The sequence below is a fragment of the Pituophis catenifer genome, unplaced genomic scaffold (assembly GCF_029215685.1).
Source record: "Pituophis catenifer annectens isolate HBS135680 unplaced genomic scaffold, rPitCat1.0.hap2 SCAF_6, whole genome shotgun sequence".
Classification (NCBI taxonomy): domain Eukaryota; kingdom Metazoa; phylum Chordata; class Lepidosauria; order Squamata; family Colubridae; genus Pituophis; species Pituophis catenifer.
In genome coordinates this window covers 94,750,999-94,776,854 of record NW_027256886.1, presented here as the reverse complement: position 1 = coordinate 94,776,854, position 25,856 = coordinate 94,750,999, and the positions used below count along the sequence as shown (strand labels likewise).

At 44.3% G+C, this 25,856-nt stretch overlaps 1 protein-coding gene across 1 annotated transcript in view; it reads left to right on the top strand.

Annotated features, from left to right (window-relative positions):
• Positions 1-25,856, top strand: part of ANK3 (ankyrin 3) — a 181,742-nt gene that overhangs the window by 55,401 nt on the left and 100,485 nt on the right. Inside the window, exons 2-9 of the mRNA XM_070944945.1 lie at positions 3,019-3,120; positions 6,286-6,384; positions 9,040-9,138; positions 12,343-12,441; positions 14,039-14,224; positions 16,703-16,801; positions 19,611-19,709; positions 24,344-24,442. Of these exons, the coding sequence (XP_070801046.1) occupies positions 3,019-3,120; positions 6,286-6,384; positions 9,040-9,138; positions 12,343-12,441; positions 14,039-14,224; positions 16,703-16,801; positions 19,611-19,709; positions 24,344-24,442 (882 nt within the window). The remainder of the gene's footprint in view (positions 1-3,018; positions 3,121-6,285; positions 6,385-9,039; positions 9,139-12,342; positions 12,442-14,038; positions 14,225-16,702; positions 16,802-19,610; positions 19,710-24,343; positions 24,443-25,856) is intronic.

The window sequence follows — 25,856 nt, the reverse complement described above, 5'->3', positions numbered from 1 at the left end:
ATGTGTCCTGCCCTGGTTGAGGACAATGAGATTGTGCTAGAGATTTCCCTGCACAACAATGTTAAAATGGGCCAGAGAGCTAAACAGTAGCCAAGCACTCTTTTGTAAATCCAGTACAATGGCAGTCATGCTGAATGTTGAAATTAACACAAAAATTACTGCTATCATATACGGAATAGTATTTTGTTTCATTGATTAAAAGTATAAGATTTTTTAATGTGTTATGGTGAGGGTCAAAAATATTTCTTTGAGCTCCAGAGATTGGCTGACCATGAGCTCCTCAGTAGTAAAGTCCTTTAGTTTGGATAAGATTCCCTGCATCATGGTTTTCAAACATTTCTCTCCTGATGTATTTAAGGTAGTGGCCAAAATTGTGGAAATCTTTTGGGAAAAGTGTATTTTTGAGGTTTGATGCCTAATAACACCACTTTTTTTTTCTTTTTTGGAGTTTCAGGATAATCCTATTCCACTGTTGGAATGGCCTGGGAATAGCCCAGACCTTCACCCAATGGAAAATCTATGGCGCCGACTAAATGAACTTGTTAGTCAGAAGTGACCCAGCAATAAAACCCAGTTAATAGAAGCCATCATTCAATCCTGGTTTCACATTGTAACAGCTGCAGAACTAAAAGACTTGGTTCACTCCATGGGAAGGTTACCCAACTATGGTTACCCAATGAAGTATTAACTGGCATGGTGATAATTTTTATAGATCTCATTTTTTCTATGGTGATCATTTTTGTATATCTCGTTTTTTTCTACGTGTTTCACTTTTCTTCTTTATACTGTAGCTGCTATTCTAATAGCAAATCCTTCATAAAAGTTATTGCATTACATTCTTGATTAAATTATCTTCCATTGATATATAATTTTACGATACTACTCCCAAACAAAAGTGGTGTTATTAGCTAGTTTTAGAAAATACACTTTTCCCAAAAGGTTTCCACAATTTTGGCCACTACTGTAGCTTGCATGGAGCAAGTTGCGGGCCCTTAAAACCTACTTCTTTCAATTAGCCGGGCTGTCCTGATTTTTTGATGGGTTTTTAAAATTTGAAATTGGTTTTAAATTGAAATGTTTAAATTATGGGCCAAATTTATATAATTATTTTAAATCTATTTTTAACTTTTGTGTATAAATGTTTTTTATCTTGGCTGTTCACCGCCCTGAGTCCGAAAGGAGAAGGGCGGTATAGAAATCTGAAAAATAAATAAATAAATAAAATAAATAAAAATGGTACAGGTAGTCCTTGACTTACAACAGTTCATTTAGTGACGGTTCAAAGTTACAACATCACTGACAAAAGTGACTTATGACTGTTTTTCACACTTATAACCATTATAGTATTCCCCAGGGTCATGTGATCAAAATTCAGATGGTTGACAACCGGCTCATGTTTATGACGGTCGCAGCGCCCTGGGGTCACGTGATCTCCTTTTGTGACCTTCTGACAAGCAAAGTCAACGGGGAAGCCAGATTCACTTAACAACGATGTTACCCATTTAACAAGTGCGTGATTAACTTAACTGTGGCAAGAAAGGTCATAAAATGGAGCAAAATTCATTTAATAGATGTCTCACTTAACAACAGAAATGTTGGGCTGAACTGTGGTCATAAATCGAGGACTACCTGTATTTGCCTAAAAATGAATGAACCAAGCCAACAAACCATCTTCCACAATATTTAGACAACCCTTGGCAGATGTTGGTTGTCTTGAGACACGGAAGCCTTAAAACCAGGGGTGAAATGCTCCCGGTTCGGACTGGATCGCCCAATCTGGTAGCGATGGCGGTGGGTGGTTTGGAGAACCGGTAGCAGAAATCCTTGCCCTCCCTCCACCATGCCCAGATGAGCCGCACAATCATCAGAGGCTTTTAAAATTTATTTTTTAAAACATTTTTTCTACAACCTCCAGCTGAAAAAATGCTTTTAAAAGTAAAAAAAAAAAAGCCTCTGATGCTCGCGAGCTCAGCTGGGATCGTCAGAGGCTTTTAAAAGCATTTTTTTTACAACCTCTTCAGCTGAAGTGGTTGTAGAAAAAATGGTTTTAAAAGTTAAAAAAAAGAAAAGTTGGCCACACCCACTCAGTCACATTACCCCCCCAAGCCACGCCCACAGAACCGGTAGTAACAAATTTTACATTTCACCACTGCTTAAAATGAATGGTGACATTTAGGAGAAAGTCTGGTGGTTTGGTCAGGAGAATTTATTTTCTGGACTTCCCAAGCTGTCATTGTTGTATGATCAGGAGCAAGTCCTTTGCTTTCTTCTGTCAGGGAATAATGGCTACGCTTGTACCTGTTCAGCCTCCAACGCAGCGATGAAATGCTACCGGTTCGCACCAGTTCGGACGAACCGGTAGTAAAAAAAAAGCTACCGGTTTGCCCGAACTGGTATTTCCGACAATCAGCTCTGCTGGGCGATTTAAAGTCGCTAGAAAGCAGGAAATCCTCTTTCTAGTGAATCTAAATCACGCAGCACAGCTGTTCCCTCCTCCCTGTTCTACTTATCTTCCCAAGCCTCCTTTTTCGCATGAAACATGCATTTGGCACACGCTATGCATGCGGCATGCACAGCATGCATTTGGCATACACCGCACATGCCCAGGCAGTGAACTGGTGGCAAACTGGGGAGGATTTCACCACTGCTCCAATGCCAGGCAAGGTGCTACCTAAACTTTTTTTATAAGACAAACTACAGAATTCCTTTCCTGTTTCATTGAAGGCGTATCTAGTTGATATCTACATGGATGTTAATATTTTGTATTGCGAGTATCATAACGCAGTTTACACACAGCAGGCAGTAATAAAATATAAATAATACAATATTTAACAAAGAGGTACCTCGTTATATCTAGTTATGGACGTTCTGCTAATGCTCAACGTTGATTCCAAATGTAGCTCTAGGATCTGGGTGTGATGGCCGGTTATATAAATGTTCCACATCACAAAATTCAGATCGCAACTCATGCTTGGTTTTCAAACTCTTTATTTTCCCTTCTTTTTCTTTCTCTTACAGTCTGACACCAATGCAAGCTACCTACGAGCAGCCCGAGCAGGCAACTTAGAAAAAGCTCTTGACTACTTAAAGAATGGAGTGGACATCAACATTTGTAATCAGGTTGTACAAATATTTCATCCGCACATATTTTGTTTTTACCACTAGCCTGTGTTTGTGTCTGTGTCTTGAGAGTGCCTGTCCAGAACAGCCTCCTCCAGGATAAGCCAGATGTTCTTCTGCCAAGGCTGGCTGGGGAGTATGGGAATTGAAATCCAGCTCACTTAGAGGGTTTGAGGTTCGCTTAAGCAGTCAAAACAGCATATTTCATGTCCACTGGGTATTACTATTACTATGTTATTGTTGATGCTGCTGCTGCTGCTACTAATAATAATAATATGGTTACTGGACAAAAATTAATAATAGTTTCTCCTAAAAAGGTGGATGGAGGGAGAGAGGGAGGGAGGGAGGGAGAGAGAGGGAGGCAGAGAGAGAGAGAAAGAAAGATCTTAGTTGGGTAAAATATGTGGTAAGAAAAAACAATAATATTCATATATATTAAGGGTAGAGTCCCATACATCTAAACTAAGCCCCATTGAACCTCAATCAATCAAAATAGAACTGGAAGGGACCTTGGAGGTCTTCTAGTCCAATCCCCTGTTCAAGCAGGAGACCCTATACCATTTCAGATAAGTGATTGTCCAGTCTTCTCTTAAAAGCCTCCAGTGATGAAGCTCCTACTACTTCTGAAGGCAAGCTGTTCCACTGGTTAATTGTCCTCGCTGTTAGGAAGTTTCTCCTTAATTCCAAGTTGCTTCTCTCCTTGGTTAGTTTCCATCCATTGTTCTTGTCTTGCCTTCAGGTGTTTGGGAAAATAAGTTGACCTCCTCTTCTTCGTGGCAGCCCCTCAAATACTGGAATACCGCTATCATGTCCCCGCTAGTCCTTCTTTTCTCTAGACCAGCCAAACCCAAATCCTGCAATCGTTCTTCTAGTCCAATCCCCTGTTCAAGCAGGAGACCCTATACCATTTCAGATAAGTGATTGTCCAGTCTTCTCTTAAAAGCCTCCAGTGATGAAGCTCCTACTACTTCTGAAGGCAAGCTGTTCCACTGGTTAATTGTCCTCGCTGTTAGGAAGTTTCTCCTTAATTCCAAGTTGCTTCTCTCCTTGGTTAGTTTCCATCCATTGTTCTTGTCTTGCCTTCAGGTGTTTGGGAAAATAAGTTGACCTCCTCTTCTTCGTGGCAGCCCCTCAAATACTGGAATACCGCTATCATGTCCCCGCTAGTCCTTCTTTTCTCTAGACCAGCCAAACCCAAATCCTGCAATCGTTCTTCATATATTTTAGTCTCAAGGCCTTTAATCATCTTAGTTGCTCTTCTTTACACTTTTTCCAAATGTGGTGACCAAAGCTGGATGCAATATTCCAAATGTGGCCTTATTAAGGCTTTATAAAGCGGTACTAATACTTCACTTGATTTTGATTCTCTGCCTCTGTTTATGCAACCAAGGATTGTATTAGCTTTTTTGGCTGCCGCTGCACATTCCCGACTCATGTTGAAGTGATCGTCCACTATGACTCCAAGGTCCCTCTCCCAGTTACTGTTTTTGAGCCAGATTTCACCTAATCTGTACTTGTACCTTTGGTTTTGCCTGTCTAGGTGTAAAACCTTGCTTTTCTCCATATTAAATTTCATTTTGTTGGATACAGCCTATTGTTCAAATCTGTCAAGATCTTTTTGGATCCTGAGCTTGTCTTCTGGGATGTTGGTTATTCCTGCCAGCTTAGTGTCATCTGCAATTTTGATGAGTTCCCCTTCTATTACCTCATTTATGAAGATATTGGAGGGTTCTGGGCCCAAGACAGAACTTTGTGGTACCCTACTTCTTCCTTCCTTCTATGCAGATGTAGTACCATTAAGTATTACATTAAATACCTAGTAGGATTTACTTCCCTAGATTGCATTTGGAGCTTCTGCTGAACCCTAGAACATTTCTTCAAGTTACCCTCATTAGGTACTGGACTGTATTATTACTATTATTATTACTTTTACTATTATTATTATTATTATTATTATTATTATTATTATTATTTTAAAGTCAGCATGTAAATACGTGCCTATTAAGGTGTTTAATCTACATTACAACTTGAAATTAACTCCTCTGGATTTTATGGAGATGCACTAATATCAAACATATGATTCCATCTTTGCTTGACAGGAGAAATTGGCTGGTTTTGATACAAGGGGCATATTTGTACTGATTACAGATGAATTGGGTGCTGAGATTTCCAGACATAAAAGTACTTTGTCCTTTGATACTCTAGAAATGGATACCATCTTAAAATAGGAAGGCTGAAGCCATGACAGTACAGTTTTAGGAATTAAATGGGACTTCCAGCTGAGGAAGTATGCATGAGAGTCCCATTTCAGTGGCATCTGTAAGGTGAAGCTCTCATTTGATAATGAAACAGCCCATGGGTTTTTCCAGGGGATGGGTGGAGGTTGCTCTGTGGCCTCTCTGGGCATGGTGCCCATCAGTGATGCTCCAAAATTGATAACTTCCAGAATTCTCTGCCAACATAGGAATGTTCTCGTTTCAGTACATTTGATGGAAAGGTTGCTGACTATCATCCATGTTCAATATGCTATTCATGTAAAACATAAGGATAACTGGACTTTGTTTTCTGTTGGACTGATGATACATTGAATTGCAAAGGGAGTAAGTAATGAATTAAGTAAGGGACGTGGTGGCTCAGTGGCTAAAGACGCTGAGCTTGTCGATCGAAAGGTCGGCGGTTTGAATCCCTAGTGCCGCGTAACGGGATGAGCTCCCATTACTTGTCCCAGCTTCTGCCAACCTAGCAGTTCGAAAGCACGTCAAAAATGCAAGTAGATAAATAGGGACCACCTTTGGTGGGAAGGTAACAGTGTTCCGTGCGCCTTTGGCGTTGAGTCATGCCGGCCACATGACCACGAAGACGTCTTCGGACAGCACTGGCTCTTCGGCTTTCAAACGGAGATGAGCCCCGCCCCCTAGAGTCGGGAATGACTAGCACATATGTGCGAGGGGAACCTTTACCTTCATCTTAACTAATGAATTAGAAAGACATAAGCCCTTCCTTCCTTCCTTCCTCCCTCCCTCCCTCCCCTTCACTTTCTCCCCTTCTCTCTTCTTTCCCTCAAGTTCTCATCATGCTGGAATGTGACCTTTAGGCCTCTTGAGTTATCATCTGTTGTTCTGAGCGCCCTGCGTCAATCTCTTCCCTCCCTTTTCTTTTTATCAGAATGGGTTGAACGCTCTCCATCTCGCTTCCAAAGAAGGCCATGTAGAAGTTGTGTCAGAGCTGATCCAGAGAGGCGCCAATGTGGATGCAGCAACCAAGGTCTGGAGCTGGTATCTGAAACTTGCATTGCTTTCCTACTCAGGCCCCATGCCTGCAGAGGGCAACTGAAGGAAGGAAAAGGCCTTAAGCCTTTAAGCCGAGAGGTAAAGGGGGTGGGGGGATGTGCAGAGGAAAGGGAAAATGTTTTGGGGAAGGTAGAGTTGTTGTTTCAGAGACCAGAACTAGGCAAAGGCTGGTCAGGAGATGAATCTGCCTCATTTCAGCTTAAGTCCGCTTCCTGTAACGTCTGTGATTATGAAGAACTAGACCAGGGATCTCCAATCTTGGCAACTTTAAGACTTGTGGACTTCAACTCCCAGAATTCCTCAGAATCAGCTGAGGAATTCTGGGAGTTGAAGTCCACAAGTCTTAAAGTTGCCAAGATTGGAGACCCCTGAACTAGACTGATAAAATACCACAGTTCTCTTAACATGCTTTGTTGAAAAGCCACAGCCGCACAGTGGTTTACCATTTCCACGATCGGTATCCTACAATACCCTGAGCCCAAAGGCCACTGTCAACTCACAAAGCATCCCTGGCCTGCTCTTGAGTTGCCATAGGCCAGGGGGGATGGGAAACTGGCGAAATTGCACAGCAGCAAAGACAGATGCATATCCCATGCTTATCTCTCTCAAGGCTGTATCCCAGGGTTACTTACAGCAGCCGAGGGGAGTGACCTCTACAACCTGCGAAATTGCTCTGTTGGCGACGCACACTGGGGGGAGGCGGGGAAACAGGGTCATAATTGGAGCGTAAATTACATAGGGTCAGAACTGGCTTCACTTGGGAATGTGTGATATGAAGCTCCTAATAAATAACTGGATTTCTTTTGAAGCTTGGCTCGAGATTCATGCTTTAATTAGGGCATCCATCGGAACCCTGACAGCCACATCCCAGTCAAGTGGTTTTGCATCTCAAAGACCTTGAATTGGACCGCCACTAGGCCTGGAAAGGCTTTGTAAAGACAGCTGTGTCAGTGGCCAGCGCCAATGTGTTCAAGAGCAGCAATCCAATGCTTACAACATCTGGATTGCCAAGAGCTTATTATTAGGAGGCAGGGAAGAGAATTTGGCCATGGCTTCCATCAAATGTCAGAGTCAGTACCACTAAACCTCCAGTTGGGCAGTTTGAAACATTTTGCACACTCCTAAACAGTCAGAGCTCCCCTGTTGCTCGATTGTTCCATAGTAACCGACTCTCCAGCACTCGGCTGTGTTTGTGCAGAGTCGCTATTTTCATTCTCCTTCAAGGTCTCCGAGGAAGAGCTGGCACGGTTCTTCTGCAGCAGCAGCACACCTGCAGACCTGGGCCCGGGCCCGGCAGCTCCAGGGCTGGTGGAGGGCAGCAGGAGAGGCCGAGCTAGAAGAGAAACAGGATGGGTGCAGCGCACAGTGGCAATATCACAATGAAAAAATGGGAAATTAAATATATCTGCAAATGAAAAAATAAAATCAAACAATAAGAATGTTGCATTTCACCTTGTAATGCTACTTTATGGTTCAGTATAGTGGCTAAGACGCTAAGCTTGTCGATCGAAAGGTTGGCAGTTCAGCGGTTTGAATCCCTAGTGCCGCGTAATGGGGTGAGCTCCCATTACTTGTCCCAGCTTCTGCCAACCTAGCAGTTCGAAAGCACGTAAAAAATGCAAGTAGAAAAATAGGGACCACTTTTGGTGGGAAGGTAACGGCGTTCCATGCGCCTTTGGCGTTGAGTCATGCCGACCACATGACCACGGAGACGTCTTCGGACAACGCTGGCTCTTTGGCTTTAAAACAGAGATGAGCACCGCCCCCTAGAGTCAGGAACGACTAGCACATATGTGCGAGGGGAACCTTTACCTTTACCTTTATAATATGAATAAATGGCAGAAATCTCAGGCTTGCCAGACTGTTAAGATCAAAAGGAATGCAGAAGAATTTGAATTATCTATGGCTTGTCACAGCCAGAGACAAAAGATTATAAACCTTGACTGTGGCTAAAAGAAATACAGCAGCTCCAATAAACTCCGGCAGTCTAATCACTTCTCACTTTGTGTGAAAGAACCGTCCTTTCCCCAAGACCTGACATCCATGTGCAAAAGAGGTCACACCTGTTGTGCAAGTGCCTGTGTCATTTCCATTGTTGCCATGTTGCAGATGCTGCCGTTTGCCCACTAAGGTTGCCCACGGGGTGCATATGCTGGGCCCTTTTCAGATCACAATTGGTGGTGATTCCCACAGCCCACTGAAGCTAAGAGTTTGTATCCTGAGAATTAACTGCATGGGAACCCAAGTTCCACAAATTATCTAGTGCAGGGGTCTCCAACCTCAGCGACTTTAAGCCTGGAGGACTTCAACTCCCAGCAAAGCTGGCTGAGGAATTCTGGGAGTAGAAGTCCTCCAGGCTTAAAGTCGCTGAGGTTGGAGACCCTTAATCTAGTGAATTCTCTTTTGCAGCGTGTCTGCTCCTGAAGCTCAGTGAACTGTTGGAGCAGAGGCGCTTGTTCCTCGGTGCCTTAATCTCTGATCCCAAAGCCGTCCAGTTATGCGCAGAATCCCTGCATGGGTCATCTGGGGACCGCTGAGCTGTAAACAGGCTCATTGGTGTCTTCCTGCTGCCCCTGTAGTTGGAGGGCCTGGCACATTTTTCACATGCCATTCTCATCTCTCCTTACAGAAAGGAAACACAGCTTTGCACATTGCATCCTTGGCTGGGCAGACCGAGGTGGTGAAGGTGCTGGTTACGAATGGGGCCAATGTCAATGCGCAGTCGCAGGTAAAGTCATATTCACTTGAACCCCGTTCAGCTGGCGGGGGTGGGGGTGGGTGGGTGGGATTTTACCTTCTCTTCCTTTCTTACCAAAGTCCTTTAACCTCTTTGCTTTCCTCTTGTAGCTTCCCTGGAATTAACATTGGAAGCCGTCGGGCCAAAGTGGTGGGATTCAAATAATTAGGTTCTTTGCCCTAATGATCGGCTAGGTGGGCATGGCCAAGAGTGGGTGTGGCCAGGGGTATGTGACAGGCAGCACTGCATCCCCGGGAGCAAAGCCTCCTGGGAGCCAAAATGGGGTACGTGGCAACTCCTGGAAGGGGCGGGGTGGGAAGGGGTGGGGCCAGCCAGCAATTTAACAACCAATTTGCCTGAACCTGCTGAATCCCACCACTGGGCAAAATATATTGCATCAAATTATGAATATAAACCAACCTTTTCAGTTACTGTTTTATTCCTCCCTATTAGAAGGATAAAAAAATCTCCCCAGCTCAGATCCCAGGGGAAATCAGCCAGTGGTGGGATTCAAATAATTTAACAACCGGTTCTCTGCCCTAATGATTTCTTCCAACAACCAGTTCACCAAACTGCTCAGAAAGTTAACAACCGGTTCTTCCGAAGTGGTGCGAACTGGTTGAATCCCACCACTGAAATCAGCATACAGTATATATCTGAATGTGGGAAGGAGGGCATCAGGAGGACATAGTGGGGCTGTCCAGTGCTTTGAATTTAATTCCAAAAAGGTGCTTTGGCATATTCAGGAGTTCAGGCATGCCACCTTTCAAGCAGTTGCCTCTTTTCCTGTGCTGACCTGCCAGTTACAGCAGTGCAATGTCAGAAAAAGATGCAGCTGATTTAAAAGGTGACAAATAGAAGCAATGTACTTTCTGGAACTGAGTTTGAAGTATGCCTGGAAGCATCCTTCGTTTAAACCTCCATTAAGGTTTATTGTTTCATGCCCTGTCAGTTAATCTATACTGTGCCTTTGGCCCAATGCAGAAGGTACCTCACAAAACAAATCATCATTAACATTTAGTCAAACTATTTAAAGACCAAATGGTAATGAGATTACAGATAAAATACCCGTAAGATCACAAGGTCACAAAGCTGTGACAAAGGCAGCTAGAACAACAGAGATATTTTGCCCAAATATCAGCTGATCCTGACTCTCCATAAAGTCTGTCAAACATTTTGGGTGAAAAAGCCATTTAACAAAGACTTCATTTTCATTGGCTGTGGAAGGTGGGATAATTTTTTGCTGCCTTTTTTCATGACCAAAGCAGGGGTCTCCAACCTTGGCAACTTTAAGCCTGGCGGACTTCAACTCCCAGAATTCCCCAGCCAGCAAAGGGAATTCTGGGAGTTGAAGTCCGCCAGGCTTAAAGTTGCCAAGGTTGGAGACCCCTGGGCCAAAGGACACATTTCTGTCTCATTCTGATTGCTCAAACGGATTCCTCCATTTGCATTTGTGTTCAGCTTCATCAGCTGCCCTCCAGTTAAGGAGGAAAAGCTCAGCACTTCCTGTCCATCTCATTCACTGGAGACCAATGAAGTTGTTCCTCGAAAGCTCTTGGAGCTTGACAGCTGTTGTCCTGCCATTATGTTCAGTGGTGGGTTTCACTTACCTTTGCTACTGGTTCGCTCGTGCGCATGCGTGCCACTTCTGCACGTGCGCAGAGGGTATTTGATGATGTCCAGGTGGGTGGGCGGAGTCTCCCGCCGCTGCTACTACCGGTTCACCAGAACCGGAGAAAACCGGTAGCAACGCACCACTGATGTTGCCCTTGAGCAAAGAGAGGGCCTCTCAAGGAAAAGATCGTCTGAACCAAATATCTGCAGCCCAGAAAAAGAGGCGGCGTCACACATCTCCTCCTTTGTCTGGAGCCTGTCTGAGTCATGTTGCTTACTTCTCTGCTCCAACATTTCTCCCATTACAGTTTTCAGCTAAGACCCACCAAGGATCTGGTTGTGGCTTATGGCTTCAGTATTCACCCAAGGGATGTTTCAAAAACTATCCTACACTTTTTTCAACAGGATTAGTTTGTACTGCATTTTAGTGGGAAGCATAGAGTCTCAATTCTTTGCTGTGAGGATGTGAGGAAACACTGTTAAGAATAACAGAATAACAGATTTGGAAGGGACCTTGGAGGTCTTCTAGTCCAGGGGTCTGCAATCTTAAACACTCAAAGAGCCATTTGGACCCATTTCCCACAGAAAAGAAAATGTCGGGAGCCCCAAAACCTTGGTGGGCATGGCCAACTCGACGTCACTCACTTTCACCAGTCACATGATCCCCTAGCCATGCCTATCCAGCCAGTCATTAGGGCAGAGAACAAGTTTTTAAAAAACAACGGGAACCACAAAACCCTTTTGACATCTCTCTCTCTCTCTCTCCTTACCTCCCCCTCCCTCTCTCCCCCCCCTTTTCTCTGTATCTCTCTATGTCTCTCTCTCTCTCTCCCCATCTCTCTGTATCTCTCTGTCTCTGCCCCGGCCGCTTCTCCATCCCCTGCTGTTGCCCTTACCTTCTCGGGCCAGGCGAGGAGTGACTGGGAGGGGAGGGAGAGGAGTGGGGCCAGACAGTGGTGGGATCATCCAACAGGGAGCCCCAGCAGGTGGCCCAAAGAGCTGCATGTGGCTCCGGAGCCGCAGGTTGCAGACACCCGTTCTAGTCCAACAGAGTTGGAAGGGACCTTGGAGGTCTTCTAGTCTTCCCTAAAGCTGGTGTTGAATGTCTGTCCTTCTTAGCATTTCCTCTTTCCTTCTCTTCTAAGGAAGAGGCTGCAAACACAATTGTCGTGCCAGATGGGAGCATCCAGGCTGAGGGGAGGGAGTTGTGATCTCATAGTACTCATTCCCCTCCATTTTTACTGGTGACATATCACAGAAGTATGTAACGGAAGTACTTAGCCCATGATTTCCTTCTGAATGTTTCATCCATGGGCATAGCATGGCGAGCTATGCCCATCTCTAGAATAAAAGCTGGCCATTTGCAAGAGTCTAAACCCATGAGGGCAAACCTATGGCACACATATCAAAGATGGCACACAGCACCCTCTCTGTGGGCACATGAGCCATCACCCCAGTTCAGCTCCACTGTGCATGTGCGCGCAACTCCCACTACCCGCTTCAGCCTTCTACAACCCTGTGCTTCCAAGATATGTGGGATTCTGAAAGTTTTCAGTGTTTTTTCCTGTTTTTCCCCCCTAGAATGGCTTCACACCACTGTACATGGCAGCCCAAGAAAATCACTTGGAAGTGGTTAAGTTTCTTCTTGATAATGGAGCTAGTCAGAGCCTCGCTACTGAGGTAAATGCTCATATATATATAAACTTTGTCAAAATATTAAATATATTGTATGATCATGTTATATAAAATAAATGAAGATGATTAGGGGTGAGCCAAGGTCAGATTTGCCTTGTAAGTACTATCCCAAGAGCTGTTCTTAAAAAATAAAAATAAAAAGGGCCCATAGGTGGCTGGTACCCACACAATCTAACTTTTGCACATTGTTTTTATAGCATTCAACAGCCTTCAACCCAACTTTGGTTGATCTCAAAGAACATAAGCTGGGTCAGATCCAGGAAGTTCTTGGATGAGAGATCACCTCAAAACCTAAGCCTTCTAGATCTGGGTCTCCAACCTTGACAACTTTAAGACTTGTGGACTTCAACTCCCAGAGTTCCTCAGCCAGCAAAGCCTGGAAAGTCAATAAAATCCAGGCCAAAGGATTTTAATTGTAACTGCTATGAGTCATTTCAGTCAGTGTTGTTGATGTTACTGGGCAACATGTTTTTCCATCCATAGCTACTGATTGTAAACAGGACCAGGTGGACACCTTCCTCATGTTTCAGAGTGTAAATTAAATGCCTAGAGACCCAAACTGTAGTTCTGATGAATGCTTATTTTCCTGAGTCCATGCATTAACATGCAAAAACATAACATGGACTGTTTGGTTTTCTTCTGTTGTATTATATGAATCCGATCAAAGGTGGCTTGGCAAACAAGTTAAAAGGAATCCAGGCTTTGTGACAGGGAAGAAGGGCTCACATTCACACACTTCCAAATATCCAGATTCTTTTCAGGAATTCAGGAAATTTAAAATCTCTGCCCAACGGAAGACCCGAGGCAGGGAAGGATGCTCTGTGCCACACTTGTTGCCACTTTCTCCAGCATGAATTCCTTCAACTTTTTATGCAGTGAACATCTGCTGTTACTCCATTCAGGACCAAAAGGAGGAAATGATTATGCGCAATGTGGGGTTCATCATATTGATTGAATTCAGTTTCTGTGAATTTAAGTAGAAGTTTGCCCTGTTCTGGGAGCAGAACTCCTCACCTGCCATCTGTAGACAGGTGGCTCTTGGCCAAGAAATCACAGGTGCTGCAGATGCATCAAGAGAGGTTTGCAAGAAACCAAACAGCAGTTCTCAAGTCTACACATTTCACTTCCCATCCAGTTGTCTGGCAACCCCCAATACCTTACTGACTTGGTCACCCACTTAATGTCCTAATCTTGACGTTCCACTTTTGCTGAAAGATATTGTGCCTTCAGCTATCGCTTCAGCTCATTATATGATACCCTCTTTTACATTTATGAGACAGTTATTGGTGATTGTAAAATCCCTTCAGTTTTGTGAAGAAGGCACCATAACCCATTTTTTAACAGGGAAATATAAAATAAGGGCAACGAGAACTTTGTGTATAGTTCTCTTCAGAAAAGTAATTTCCAGATTTTCTCTTCCTTGTATTGAAACGCCGACAAAAGAGATGTTGCAGAAACATCCATTGGTATATATTGCTAAACGTGCTTCTTTGCTGAATTTACTTTAAAGAAAAAAATTCAGTGACCATCTGTGACTGATGTTGTAGCGTCTGCTGATGGCTGCGCCTTGTTCCTTTGGTAGGATGGCTTCACCCCGTTGGCTGTGGCTCTCCAGCAGGGTCACGACCAGGTGGTCTCCTTGTTGCTCGAAAATGACACGAAGGGCAAAGTCCGGCTTCCTGCGCTCCACATCGCTGCACGCAAGGATGACACCAAGGCGGCTGCTTTGCTACTGCAGAACGATCACAATGCCGATGTGGAGTCCAAGGTTAGTTATGCAACATTTTTTTTTCTTCAAAAGGACATTGATTGATGTGTGCTCTTCCTCTGCTGCTCCTAGACAGGCGTTTTGATTATGTAAGACATCTATGTCCTTTGCCGTGGCTTAATTGAAGCATTTTTTTCAAGTTGAATTTAACGTTGAATTTGAATGCACAAACCAATTTTAGCCAACCCATTATAGTTTGACTCTACCAGTTATTGCAAATGTAGAAACAGCAGCACCGGGGGGTCTATGGAGATTCTTGGTCATCCAGGTCATGGTTGTCCCAAAGGTGCTTTTCCATGAGAAGCAGAATGTTTTCAAGAAAAGGAAACCAAGAAAGTCCAGTTGCCTTTTAGAAAAGCATCTTTGGGACAGCAACACCAGGAGGCTGGTTAAGTTGGCTGCTGCTCCAGAACTGGTGGACTTTTGATTTATAAGCGCATGCTTTGTATCTGTATCTCCAAATCGTTGAAGGAAACCTGCAACATGCAACTGATGGTGAGAGGTCCTTCTCTATTTGAAGCATTTGAGGTCCACCAAGGGGCTATTTCAGTCTTGAGTTTACTTTACTGAGCCCACTGTCACTCTGGTGCAGGAGAGCAAAAGGTCCATTCCAGGGGCTACCTGTGTGACCCCATAGCCCATGAACCAAGGACTGGTTAGTCCTGTTTAGTTTCGAAGGGATAGATCAATTGCTAGGGCAAAATAGGGGCCTTTAAGATGCCCGAGAAACCCTTGAAGTGCCTGATGTTCCTTCCCAAAATGGCTCTGGCCTGGCTTGCCTCAGATGGGGCCCAGGACACATGAACGAAGCCTGGCACAGCTTCCAGCCCATGGAAGTGACTCCTTTCTTGTTGTGTGAGAAACTGGCAGGACTCAAAATCAAGAAGTCTAGAACTTGAAGGCTGTCATGGGACAGAGGAGGAGAGAAAGCGGTGGTGGTGGTGTGGTATTTGATTTCTCCCAAGGGGTATTTACTTACATTGTTTAACCATTTGTGTTTCTGCCGGTCAGCCCTGCTTCCCTTCTGTGCTTGTTTGTTATTTTATTTTATCCTCATCTGGCCTTCACAAAGCTTTCTGCCCCATTATGGCCGTTGGAGAACTAACCATTCATTTTTCCCCCTTTCCTTTGCTTCCCAATGTGTTAACCTAGATGATGGTGAATAGAACAACCGAGGTATATCTCTATAATCTATATAAAGTCTTCTCTGTGTTTCAACTTTGAGTCTCTCTGTGCATCATCGCTCTTCTTCTACCACTCAGAGCTGCTGCTTCTTTTCTTCCTTCTCTTCTTCTCTGCGCTGCCTTTTAGAGGAGTAGAGAGCGGCTTCCGACTGAACCGAGGGTGGCATGTGCTGATGGGGGTGGGGTGGGGGTCATTGGGGTGACGGGGAATGTAGTGGAGGGGCAGGGTTTTCTGCAGCTGAGTCCCGTGCTTAAAAAAATCCCCCTTGAGAGAGCTTCAGTGGAAGTCATGATTTCCCCCTCCCCCACCCCAGAGCCAGAAGACGGGGTCCGGCCGGGTCTCCATTGCTGGGCCGAGACTTTATCCGCTCCGTGCACAGCTGCAGACATCTCTGGCCACTTCTGCACCCGGGACTGGCTCCTGCATGACACTTGGTTGTCGGCATCCACCAGAAGGGACGGATTTTTCCCAGGGACTCAGAAATGTCTGAGCTGGAGGCAGAGGGAGCATGGCTAACCAGGCTTGTGGACCATTTCGGAAGCGGATGGGTTCCCGACGAAATTTTCACTCGTGGTGGGAATGGACGGAATGGCTGCATGTTTTAGCATTTGTCAAAACAGGGGAACTTAAAAACAAACAAACAAATCGCTCAAATATCAGAGGGACTCACTGAACATCTTTGTTTGGATGGATATTTCCTAATGAAATTGTAAGATTAATCCCAGCCTGATTGCTCACAGTGGGAGACTTCATCTTATATAGAATATTTTTTTAAAAAACGACCTCTTATTAATTTCTTTTAAAATAGACTCTGGTGTTGTTTCAATTAGTACCTGTCTTCAATCTCTGGATAGTAAAAATAGCCAGCAATTACTTTAGGGGATTTTTTTCTGAACTTCAGCAGGGAAATTTTAAAATATTTAACTGGCGAGGATGCTGAAATATTCATCCCAGATAGATATTTCCAAAAAGACATTGGACTTAACAAACTAAATGGTAGGCATCATTTGCCTTGAATTAGTAGCATTTTTGGGAGTTTCCTTTTGAAATAGCCAAATACGTTTTTCTGCTCTTCCTCTCTCAAAATATGAGTAACATATTTCCTTCTGAGCTCTCCCAACCTCCCCATCCGCAAACGGACCATTAAGCGAAACAGTGGTGAAAATTAGAACGCCCACCCTTATTTGGGGAACATGCATTATAGGAGCTCCTGGAAGACATTTGAAAAAAATAATAATAACAATAATTGATCTTTTGCTGTGTATGTTGTGGTTGTTTTTCTTTATCTTTCAGAGTGGCTTCACCCCTTTACACATAGCTGCTCATTACGGGAACATCAACGTAGCTACGCTTCTATTAAACCGTGGGGCAGCTGTGGACTTTACTGCCAGGGTATGTCACAATCCATTAAAAAAAAACAAACCATCTATGTATTCTGTTTAGGGCTACTCCCTTGACCCAGAACCTTTTCAGCTTTTCGACTACAACCCCCATCATCTCTTTTTAGTAGAAATTGTGAGCAGAAATGCTTCAGGGCCTTGTTTAGGGCAGAGGTCGGAGGCTGATTTGATGTTTGTTGGGTGTCAAACTCAAGGCCCGGGGGGCAGACCCGGCCCGTGGGGTACTTAGATCTGGCCGGCGGGGCCACCCTGGAAACAGCAAAGGACCGGCCCGTGGTGCTTTTGCTGGTGAAAGTGGGCTCCCGAGCTCGATTTTTGGCTGCCACGGCCTCCTGCAACCCTCTGCCGGTGAAAACGGAGCTCGGGAGGGCCGCATTGCGGCCCTCCCGAGCTCCATTTTCACCGGCAGAGGGTTGCAGGAGGCCGTGGCAGCCAAAAATCGAGCTTGGGAGCCCACTTTCACTGGCAAAGTGCTCGGCCGCCATAGGCGCCCCCAACAGGAATGACATTGAGCTGGCCATGCCCACCCTGACCCCTCCACCCTGGCCCCCCAAGGTCAAACACAGCCCTGATGCGGCCCTCAATGAAATCGAGTTTGACACTCCTGCTGTAACATGTAGGAACATTTCCAAGAAAGGTAAAGAAGGGTTTTTCAAATCTGGAGGTTCAGTTTCAAAACTTTGTTCCAATCCCCTCCTCGATTGCTTGGTGGAGCTGATTAAGGGGGGGGGGAAAGGAATCAGGTTCCTTGTAATCTGGCTCTTGGAGACACTCCCCCCCCCCGGGCACAATCATGGGGCTCTCTGGCCAACGGTGTGGAAGTCACTCCTCCTGATATGCATGGAAGAAGAAGTGAAGGTGTCAGGCTTCGAGGTCTGACTTCAAGCTGCATTTACTCTAGTGCTGACAGAAGGTTTCTTCTGCAGGATTAATGGTTCTGTTTGGATGGCAGTTGAGCTTTTGGTCTATTTTTCTTCCCCTTTAAGGATGAGTCTTTTTTTGGGATTCATCTCCAAGGACAACTTCACCGAAGTGAGTCAGCACAAGAAGAGCAGTTAAGATAGTTTAAGAAGACGATCATGCTACAAGCAGGGAGCCAGTTTCATTCCAGGGGAAGGAAAGACACTTCCTTGGAAAAGAGTCCAGTCCTCTCCTATTCTCCCTATCGCTCTTCTCAGCCAGAATGAGGCTTTGGCTAATGATAGGAACATGGAAAGAGGCCCTGTATTGGTTTAGGAGGCAGAGATGTCCTCGGGTCCAGCTTAACCTCTGGCAATTAATGCTTTCTTGGCGGTGTGATAGATGTGCTTTGCTGCTGCTGCTGCCTTCCAGGAAGTTTTTTGCAGCTTCCCAAGATATATTATACTTTTTAAATATGTATGTATGTATGTATGTATGTATGTATGTATGTATGTATGTATATATGTTTTCTTTTCGTAGGCCTTTATGTGTATTTCTCTTTAGCCAGGTTCTTCCTACGTAAACCAAGATTTTTATGCAGCCCTAGTTCCGTGAAATCACAATCCACTCGTTTCTAGGCTTTTTTCAGGCAGCCAGCAAGCAAACTCCTTAGTCTCCCAATGGGCAGCAGGGTGCTTGCTGGCTGCCTGAAAAAAGCCTAGGAACTAGTGGATTGTGATTTCCCTGAACTAGGGCTGCATAAAAATCTTGGTTTACGTAGGAAGAACCTGGCTAAAGAGAAATACATACATACATACATACATACATACATACATACATGTATACAGTAGTGGCCAAAATTGTGGAAACCTTTTGAGAAAAGTGTATTTTTGAGGTCTGATGGCTAATAACACCACTTTTTTTGGGGGGGGAGTTTCAAGATAATCCTATTCCACTGCTGGAATGGCCTGGGAATAACCCAGACCTTAATCCAATGGAAAATCGATGGAGCCGATGAAAGAAACATGTTAGTCAGAAGCGACCCAGCAATAAAACCCAGTTAATAGAAGCCAACATTCAATCTTGGTTTCACATTATAACAGCTGCAGAACTAAAAGACTTGGTTCACTCCATGGGAAGACATTGTAAGGCCATCATTCATGCTAAAGGTTACCCAACTAAGGATTAACTGACATGGTGATAATTTTTGTATATCTCGTTTTTTCTACGTGTTTCACTTTTCTTCTTTATACTGTAACTGCTATTCTAGTAGCAAATCCTTCATAAAGGTTATTGCATTACATTCTTGATTAAATTATCTTTCCATTGATATATAATTTTATGGTACTACTCAAAAAAAAAAAGTGGTGTTATTAGCTAGTTTTAGAAAATACACTTTTCCCAAAAGGTGTCCACAATTTTGGCCACTACTGTGTAGCATGATGCCCTGAATCACCAAGAGACCTTTCTGGCTGAGCCCCTATCGCAATGGTGCCAGCTCAGCACTCGGGGCAGTGCCAAGGCTATAGTGAAAATAGAGCCATCTGGTATTGGGCCCAGGGGTTTCTCATACCGTGGAAGAACTGCCCCTGAGGCTAGGTGTGCAGGCCATGAGACACCTTCCTACCAGCTGTGGTTGCTGATGGCTCTTCCTATGCTGATTAGAAGGGGCAGGAAAGGAGAAGGCAGGAAAACAGAAACTGGCCAGGGACCTCTGCTGCCCATGCTTGAAATCCCTGCAGAAGAGAGATTTTTCCTCTCCCCCACTTCCTCAGAGGTCCTCCAGGAAGGGAGGAGGCCATTTAAAATGGTACAAGAATGAGCATCTTGAAAGTCACAGTGTGGGAAAGAGATTCCACCCAGGTGCAAAATGCAAAGGCTGTTTCTTTTCCCCCCTGCAGAATGACATCACTCCCCTCCATGTAGCATCCAAAAGAGGGAACACCAACATGGTAAAGCTGTTACTTGACAGAGGAGCCAAAATTGATGCCAAAACAAGGGTAAGAGTGACCACTGTTGCTTTATGACTCTGTATTGCAAAACAGTCCTGGATAATCTAGTCAATTCTGCCATCTTCGGCTCCAGGCCTCATTGTTAGTGCAGTGTTTCTACACCATTGACTCTTGCTGGTTTACATATATTGAGCCGATTAAAAACCACACACACACACGCACAAAATCCACATCAAAGCATTCACCTTCTCAGCATTCACCCAACCACACTGCACGCCAAATGAGGGCAGATCTCTTTCACTGCCCCAGGCAGAGCAAGATCTAAGAAGGACAGAGATTTCAGGGAAAAAATGAGGGTGAGCTGGTCAGCGAGGAAGTTGCATCCATTTGAACCACCTAGGGTTGGATACCACTGTGGCCACCTGTGGAGGATGGGCTTCAGGGGTGAAATCCAGCAGGTTCTGACAGGTTCTGGAGAACTGGTAGCGGAAATTTTGAGTAGTTTGGAAAACCGGCAAATACCACCTCTGGCTGGCCCCAGAGTGGGGTGGGAATGGAGTTTTTGCAATATCCTTCCCCCAGGAGTGGGGAGGGAATGGGGATTTTGCAGTATCCTTTCCCTGCCACGCCCACCAAGCCACGCCCACCAAGCCACACCACGCCCACCAAGACACGCCCACAGAACTGGTAGTAAAAAAAATGTAAATTTCATCACTGATAGGCTTCCTTCCCTTGCAGGAGACTTTGAATGGGTCTTCCAGTCCTCCTACAACTTTGGGCCAGGGGGAGTTTACTAGCAGGACGTAAGCTCCATAGCTCCCTTGCAATTGGCCCTGAAAGGGACATAGTATTTAGATGGAGGTCCCACAGATGTCTGCTGGGAGCCTTTGCTATATCTATTGCTTAATGCACTGTAAGCCGCCCTGAGTCTCCGGAGAAGGGCGGCATATAAATCAAATTAAAATAAATAAATAAATAAATAAAATATCTTATGAGAGCAACTTTTACCGGCTGTGCATTGTCTGCAGGACTTCTGGTTCTGTGCTTCCATTATTCATTGGAATAATGAATAATGATTATTCAGAGCTCTGGTGGTGCAGTGGTTATAGTGCAGTAGTGCAGGCTACTTCTGCTGCCTGCTGGCTGCCTACAATTTGGCAGTTCAATTCTCACTGGCTCAAGGTTGACTCAGCCTTCCATCCTTCCGAGGTTGGTAAAATGAGGAGCCAGATTGTTGGGGGCAAGAGGCTGACTCTGTAAACTGCTTAGAGAGGGCTGCAAAGCATTGTGAAGTGGTATATAAGTCTAAGTTCTATTGCTCCTGTGACTCTGCGGGAGGTTTCCCTAGATGGGCCCTGGGCTCCATGTAGATTTATTCCCCTCTTTTTCTTTGGGAGCAGCTTCCTGAGAATCTCACACTTTGGCATTTGAGATACAACAGGATCTTAACAATAAATAAGATTGCCCTCACTAGATGTGATCTCAATGACTAAAGCAATAACACCACTTTTTCCCTGCCTAAAAGATGCTCCCCAGCATATCAGCGTGTTTAATGGAGCACACTGTGCACTCAAGGAATCATCAAAGCTGCTTTGAAAGCACTTCCCAAAAATGCGTGGAAAAGAAGTGATTGATGTAGCTTAAATAAGTAAAAGAGGTGATGTGACAGCTAAATAACATGTTGTATAGATCTTGTTTATGGCGCTAAGCTTGCTGGCATTCCGGAATGTCATTTTCTCTTCATTATTGTACTGATGGGTCCTTATATTTTTTCTGGTGTTTATTTGTCTGGTTTTGAACCTCTTTGAGATGGTGTTCAGGTGATCGTATCTTGTCTTAATAAATTGGCTTATGAATAGCTCTTCTGCCCACGCATTTATCCTCATCTCCCCTCCTTTTGTGGGAGGAACAAGCAAAGCACAAAGTCCCAAATTAGCTGGAATTGCTTTGATTTGTCCAGTGTGGCTCTGGAGATTGTTTTTTTCCAGGCGGTGTCTGCCCTTCCATGAGGCCCATATCCTAGGGAATATTGCCATCTGGGGCCACAAATGCAAGCTGTAGTGCCCCCCACTTAAGAACAGAGATGAGGTCACCTCGTTCCAGAAAGCACCTATAGGAGTGAGTGGCATACAAGCAAAACACTGAAATGACATGAAATGGTTTAGATCTAGTTTTTCTGAAGGGCACTTGGGAAGGATGAGTTGCAAGTGCTTTTGGGTAGAAGTCAGGCTGCCAGCTGATTCTGTTTCCTGCAGTTGTGGTATTTGGTTAGCTTTGGTCATGTGAATGTTGTTATATTTTAACCTGGTGACTAAAGCAAAGGTATAAACCACTCACATTCACATTCACTAAGTGGCTCAGTGGCTAAGACACTGAGCTTGTCAATCAGAAAGGTCAGCAGTTTGGTGGTTCAAATCTCTAGTACAGGTCTCCTGTGTGAGCAGGGGGTTGGACTAGATGACCTCCAAGATCCCTTCCAACTCTGTTACTGTTACTGTTACCTGGAGCATCTGAGCTCCCAGTAAACAAACACCTGGAGGAACCAAAGAACAAGAAAGTCATCTAAAGGCCTGAGGAAGCTACTCAGTCCTGCTTTCCTTCTCGGGATTTTGACTCTGTGGCACTTCCAGGTTTAAATGGAGCTTAGGAGAGTTGTGGGCTTGATGTGTTGTGCAGCCACTGAATGATACAATGGGAAATCACGAGGGCTCAGTCTCATAGACCAAGGCTACGGGTAAAATATGCCTCAGCTGTGAAGTAAAGCAGTGTAAGTGCTTGGCCTGTCACAAACTGCCTCAGCCATCTTAAAGAAAGTGACATTAGCTGACACACTGTCCTGGAGGAACATTGTGAGAAGTGCCAAGGAGCAAAAAATCCAAATAAATGTCAGTTAAATAGGAGAAAGCAGGACCTTCCTGGAGCTTGAAGATCCTGGAGTGTGAAGCTCACTAAGTTGTGGTTTTGTGAATTTGGGAGGTTTTTGAGGTAGTTTTTGAAATGATGACCGCTTCATGAATCCCATGAGTTCCGGAAGCAAAAGAACTGGGGAGAAGTGTTGTCAAACTCAGAAATTCAGGGATTGGGCTTGAACAGCTTGGAATGATTTACCTTTCCAAAAATAGAATATTCTTGGTTGTTTCTCATTAACTCATAGATGAGAGTATATGTTGTGGCCCACCAGCTGCCAGAGGAGCTGGCGACAGACTCGGACAATGAGGAGGTTGAGGAGGAACTTGGGCCAGTTCTGGAGTCTGGGGAAGGTTCTGATGGATGCTCAACATCGGACATAGAGATAGAGCCAGGGATGTCCAACATTTCCCAGCCACTGGAGAGGCAGCTGCCTTTGGAGGCTGATATGAGTGAGGAGGAAGAACAGCTGTGGCCTGTTCCAGATGCACGTATGTGCAGAGCAGTTAGGGGCGGGGAACAATGGAGGACAAGGAGTCGACTCAGGAAGCAAAGCAAACAGGGACACAGATTGGCCCCTCCCTGGCTGGGGAATAAATAGAAGGAAAGGGGTAGTGGTTGTCATAGGAGACAGTTCATATTTCTGAAGATTTTGCTCATGGTGTTTCGTGCCACAAAGATTGCTTGCCAGAGCTTAATTTGCAGCCTTTTGGCTGGGAGCTCACGGCCTTGCAATTATCGCAAGGAACTGATAAGGTCTGTTACTGCAGTGAACTCCTTGAAGGACTATTGCCTGGAATATGTGAATGCCATTAATTCACAAGAGGTAAATAAAGAGGGGATTTTTGTGACCAGGAGTCTGTTTCTTGTGTCTGCTAAGGCTGGGTCAGAACGGTATACAACAAACATTATCCTTTCACCATTTGCAATTCCTGAGGATTCTATGACAAGATGCATAGAGTTGCATCATCTAAATGAGGCACCTGCAGGATCTTTCCCAGTGTGTAAAAACTAGGGGTTTGAGGGTAGGACTGTGGTTAGGGAGGAAAAGCATTCATCCTACCCCAAAATTTTCATTATTGGGTGATGGAGAAAAAGTCCCTCCTGGTAAGAAGAGCATGTGAGGTTGAGTGAGTCCATCAGATGAAGAATTTTGCATGGGATCTGTTCTTTGTGTTTCATAAAATTGTTCTCCAAGGTTTTTCCTGGGAATGCCTTGTTCAGAAATGTGTTTAGAGAAAGTTGGGGTTTGTTATGGTGGGGTTTGAAGTAACTACTTATAAGATTGGACTTGGGAAAGACCAAGAAGAACTTCATCTGGGAGAGGAAGCTACAGTGAACTATTTCTTTTATGCATAAGCCAGAATAAATATTTATTGAACCATTATGCTTTGATATTGGCAAATGTGACTTCTTGATTCTGTTTTAATGAGTAAAAAATTTTAATTAAGATGTAGATTTCTTCCTGGACACTACTCTGCAGGCATTAATAGCAATAGCCCTTAGACTTATATACCGCTTCACAGTGCTTGACAGCCCTCTCTAAACGGTTTACAGAATCAGCCTCTTGCCCCCAACAATCTGGGTCCTCATTTTACCCACCTCGGAAGGACGGAAGGCTGAGTCAACCTTGAGCCTGGTGAGATTTGAACTGCCAAATTGTAGGCAGCCGGCAGTCAGTAGAAGTAGCCTGCAGTACTGAATTCTAACCACTGTGCCACTTGTTCGTTTTTGTTGGTTTTCCCCCAAAAGTGCTGTAACTTTATATCCTTCAGGATGGCCTGACGCCTCTGCATTGTGGAGCCCGAAGCGGCCACGAACAAGTGGTGCGGATGCTGCTCGACCGCGGAGCCCCTCTTCTTTCCAAAACGAAGGTAATGTTGTGGAGCTCAGGATTTGAGGAATCATAGATTCCAAAGTCTCCCACGATATCCATCTTTTGTTTCAGCCAAACACTTGTAAAGAAAAGTGTTTGGCTGAATGTAACATGATTGGAAATTCACTTCAATCCATGATTTCTATTATTTTCCATTTTAGGAATAGCCTTGCAATTAGGTGGGACAGGTAATGCCTTTTAGAATTCTCAGGATGCTTCTTTGTCTACATTATTTTGTGTTATTTATAACAAAATCTCTGTAGCTCAGGCTAGAACTTCTGCATCCATTTTTCAGTTGGGAAATGGGGCAATTGTAGAACTCATGGCAGGTTCCTTAATTCCTTGGTTCACCGTAAGATTCTGTCCTGTGTCTTGGTTTTTAAAACAGAAACATGTTGCTTTCTGTCTTTTCTGCCTATACCTGTGAGCAGGTGAGAATTAAGGGACTTCAAGCATGTAAGACAGACAGATGACAGATATTCAGTATATTTTTCTTCTGGTCTCAGGTGAAAATTTATTCAAACAAGATTTTCAGGTTTTGTCAGTGTTTGGCCAGAGATTAATCAAGCAACAAATCAGCGAACACCTCGAGGCAAACAAAGTCATAACCAAAAGCCAACATGGGTTTGTCAAAAACAGATCATGCCAGATAAATCTTATTGCATTCTTTGACAAAGTGATAAAATGGACCAGAGGAATGCTGTGGGTATAATTTACTTGGACTTCAGTAAGTCTTTTGATAAAGTAGACCACAACCTAGTTACTTGATAAGATAGAAAAATGTGGGTTAGACAGCATCACCACCAGATGGATTCATAACTGGTTGGCCAACCCCACAGAACATGTAGTTCTCAATGGAACTGTATCTACATGGAGGGGAGTATGCAATAGGGTACCCAAGGCTCTGTTTTAGGCCCAACACTCTTCAACATCTTCATCAGTGATTTGTATGAGGGGATAGATGGGAACTCATCAAATTTGCAGATGATACCTAGCTGGCAGGAATAGCCAACACTCCAGAAGATAAAGGCTTAAGATACAGAAGGAACTTGACAGACTTGAACATTGGGCGCTATCTAACAAAATGAAATTCAATGGGGGTAAAGTAAGGTTCTACATTTAGGCAAGAAAAACAAAATGCACAGGTATAGTATAGGTGGTACCTTGTTTAATAGTAGTAACTGTGAAAAGGATCTTGGAGTCCTAGTAGACAATTATTTAAATATGACCCAACAGTGTGCTGCAGCTGCCAAAAAAGCCAACACAGTTCTAGGCTGCATAAACAGAGGGATAGAATCAAGATCATGTGAAATGTTACTACCACTTTATAATACCTTGGTAAGATCATACTTGGAATACTGCATCCAGTTTTGATCACCACAATGTAAAAAAGATGTGGAGACTCTAGAAAG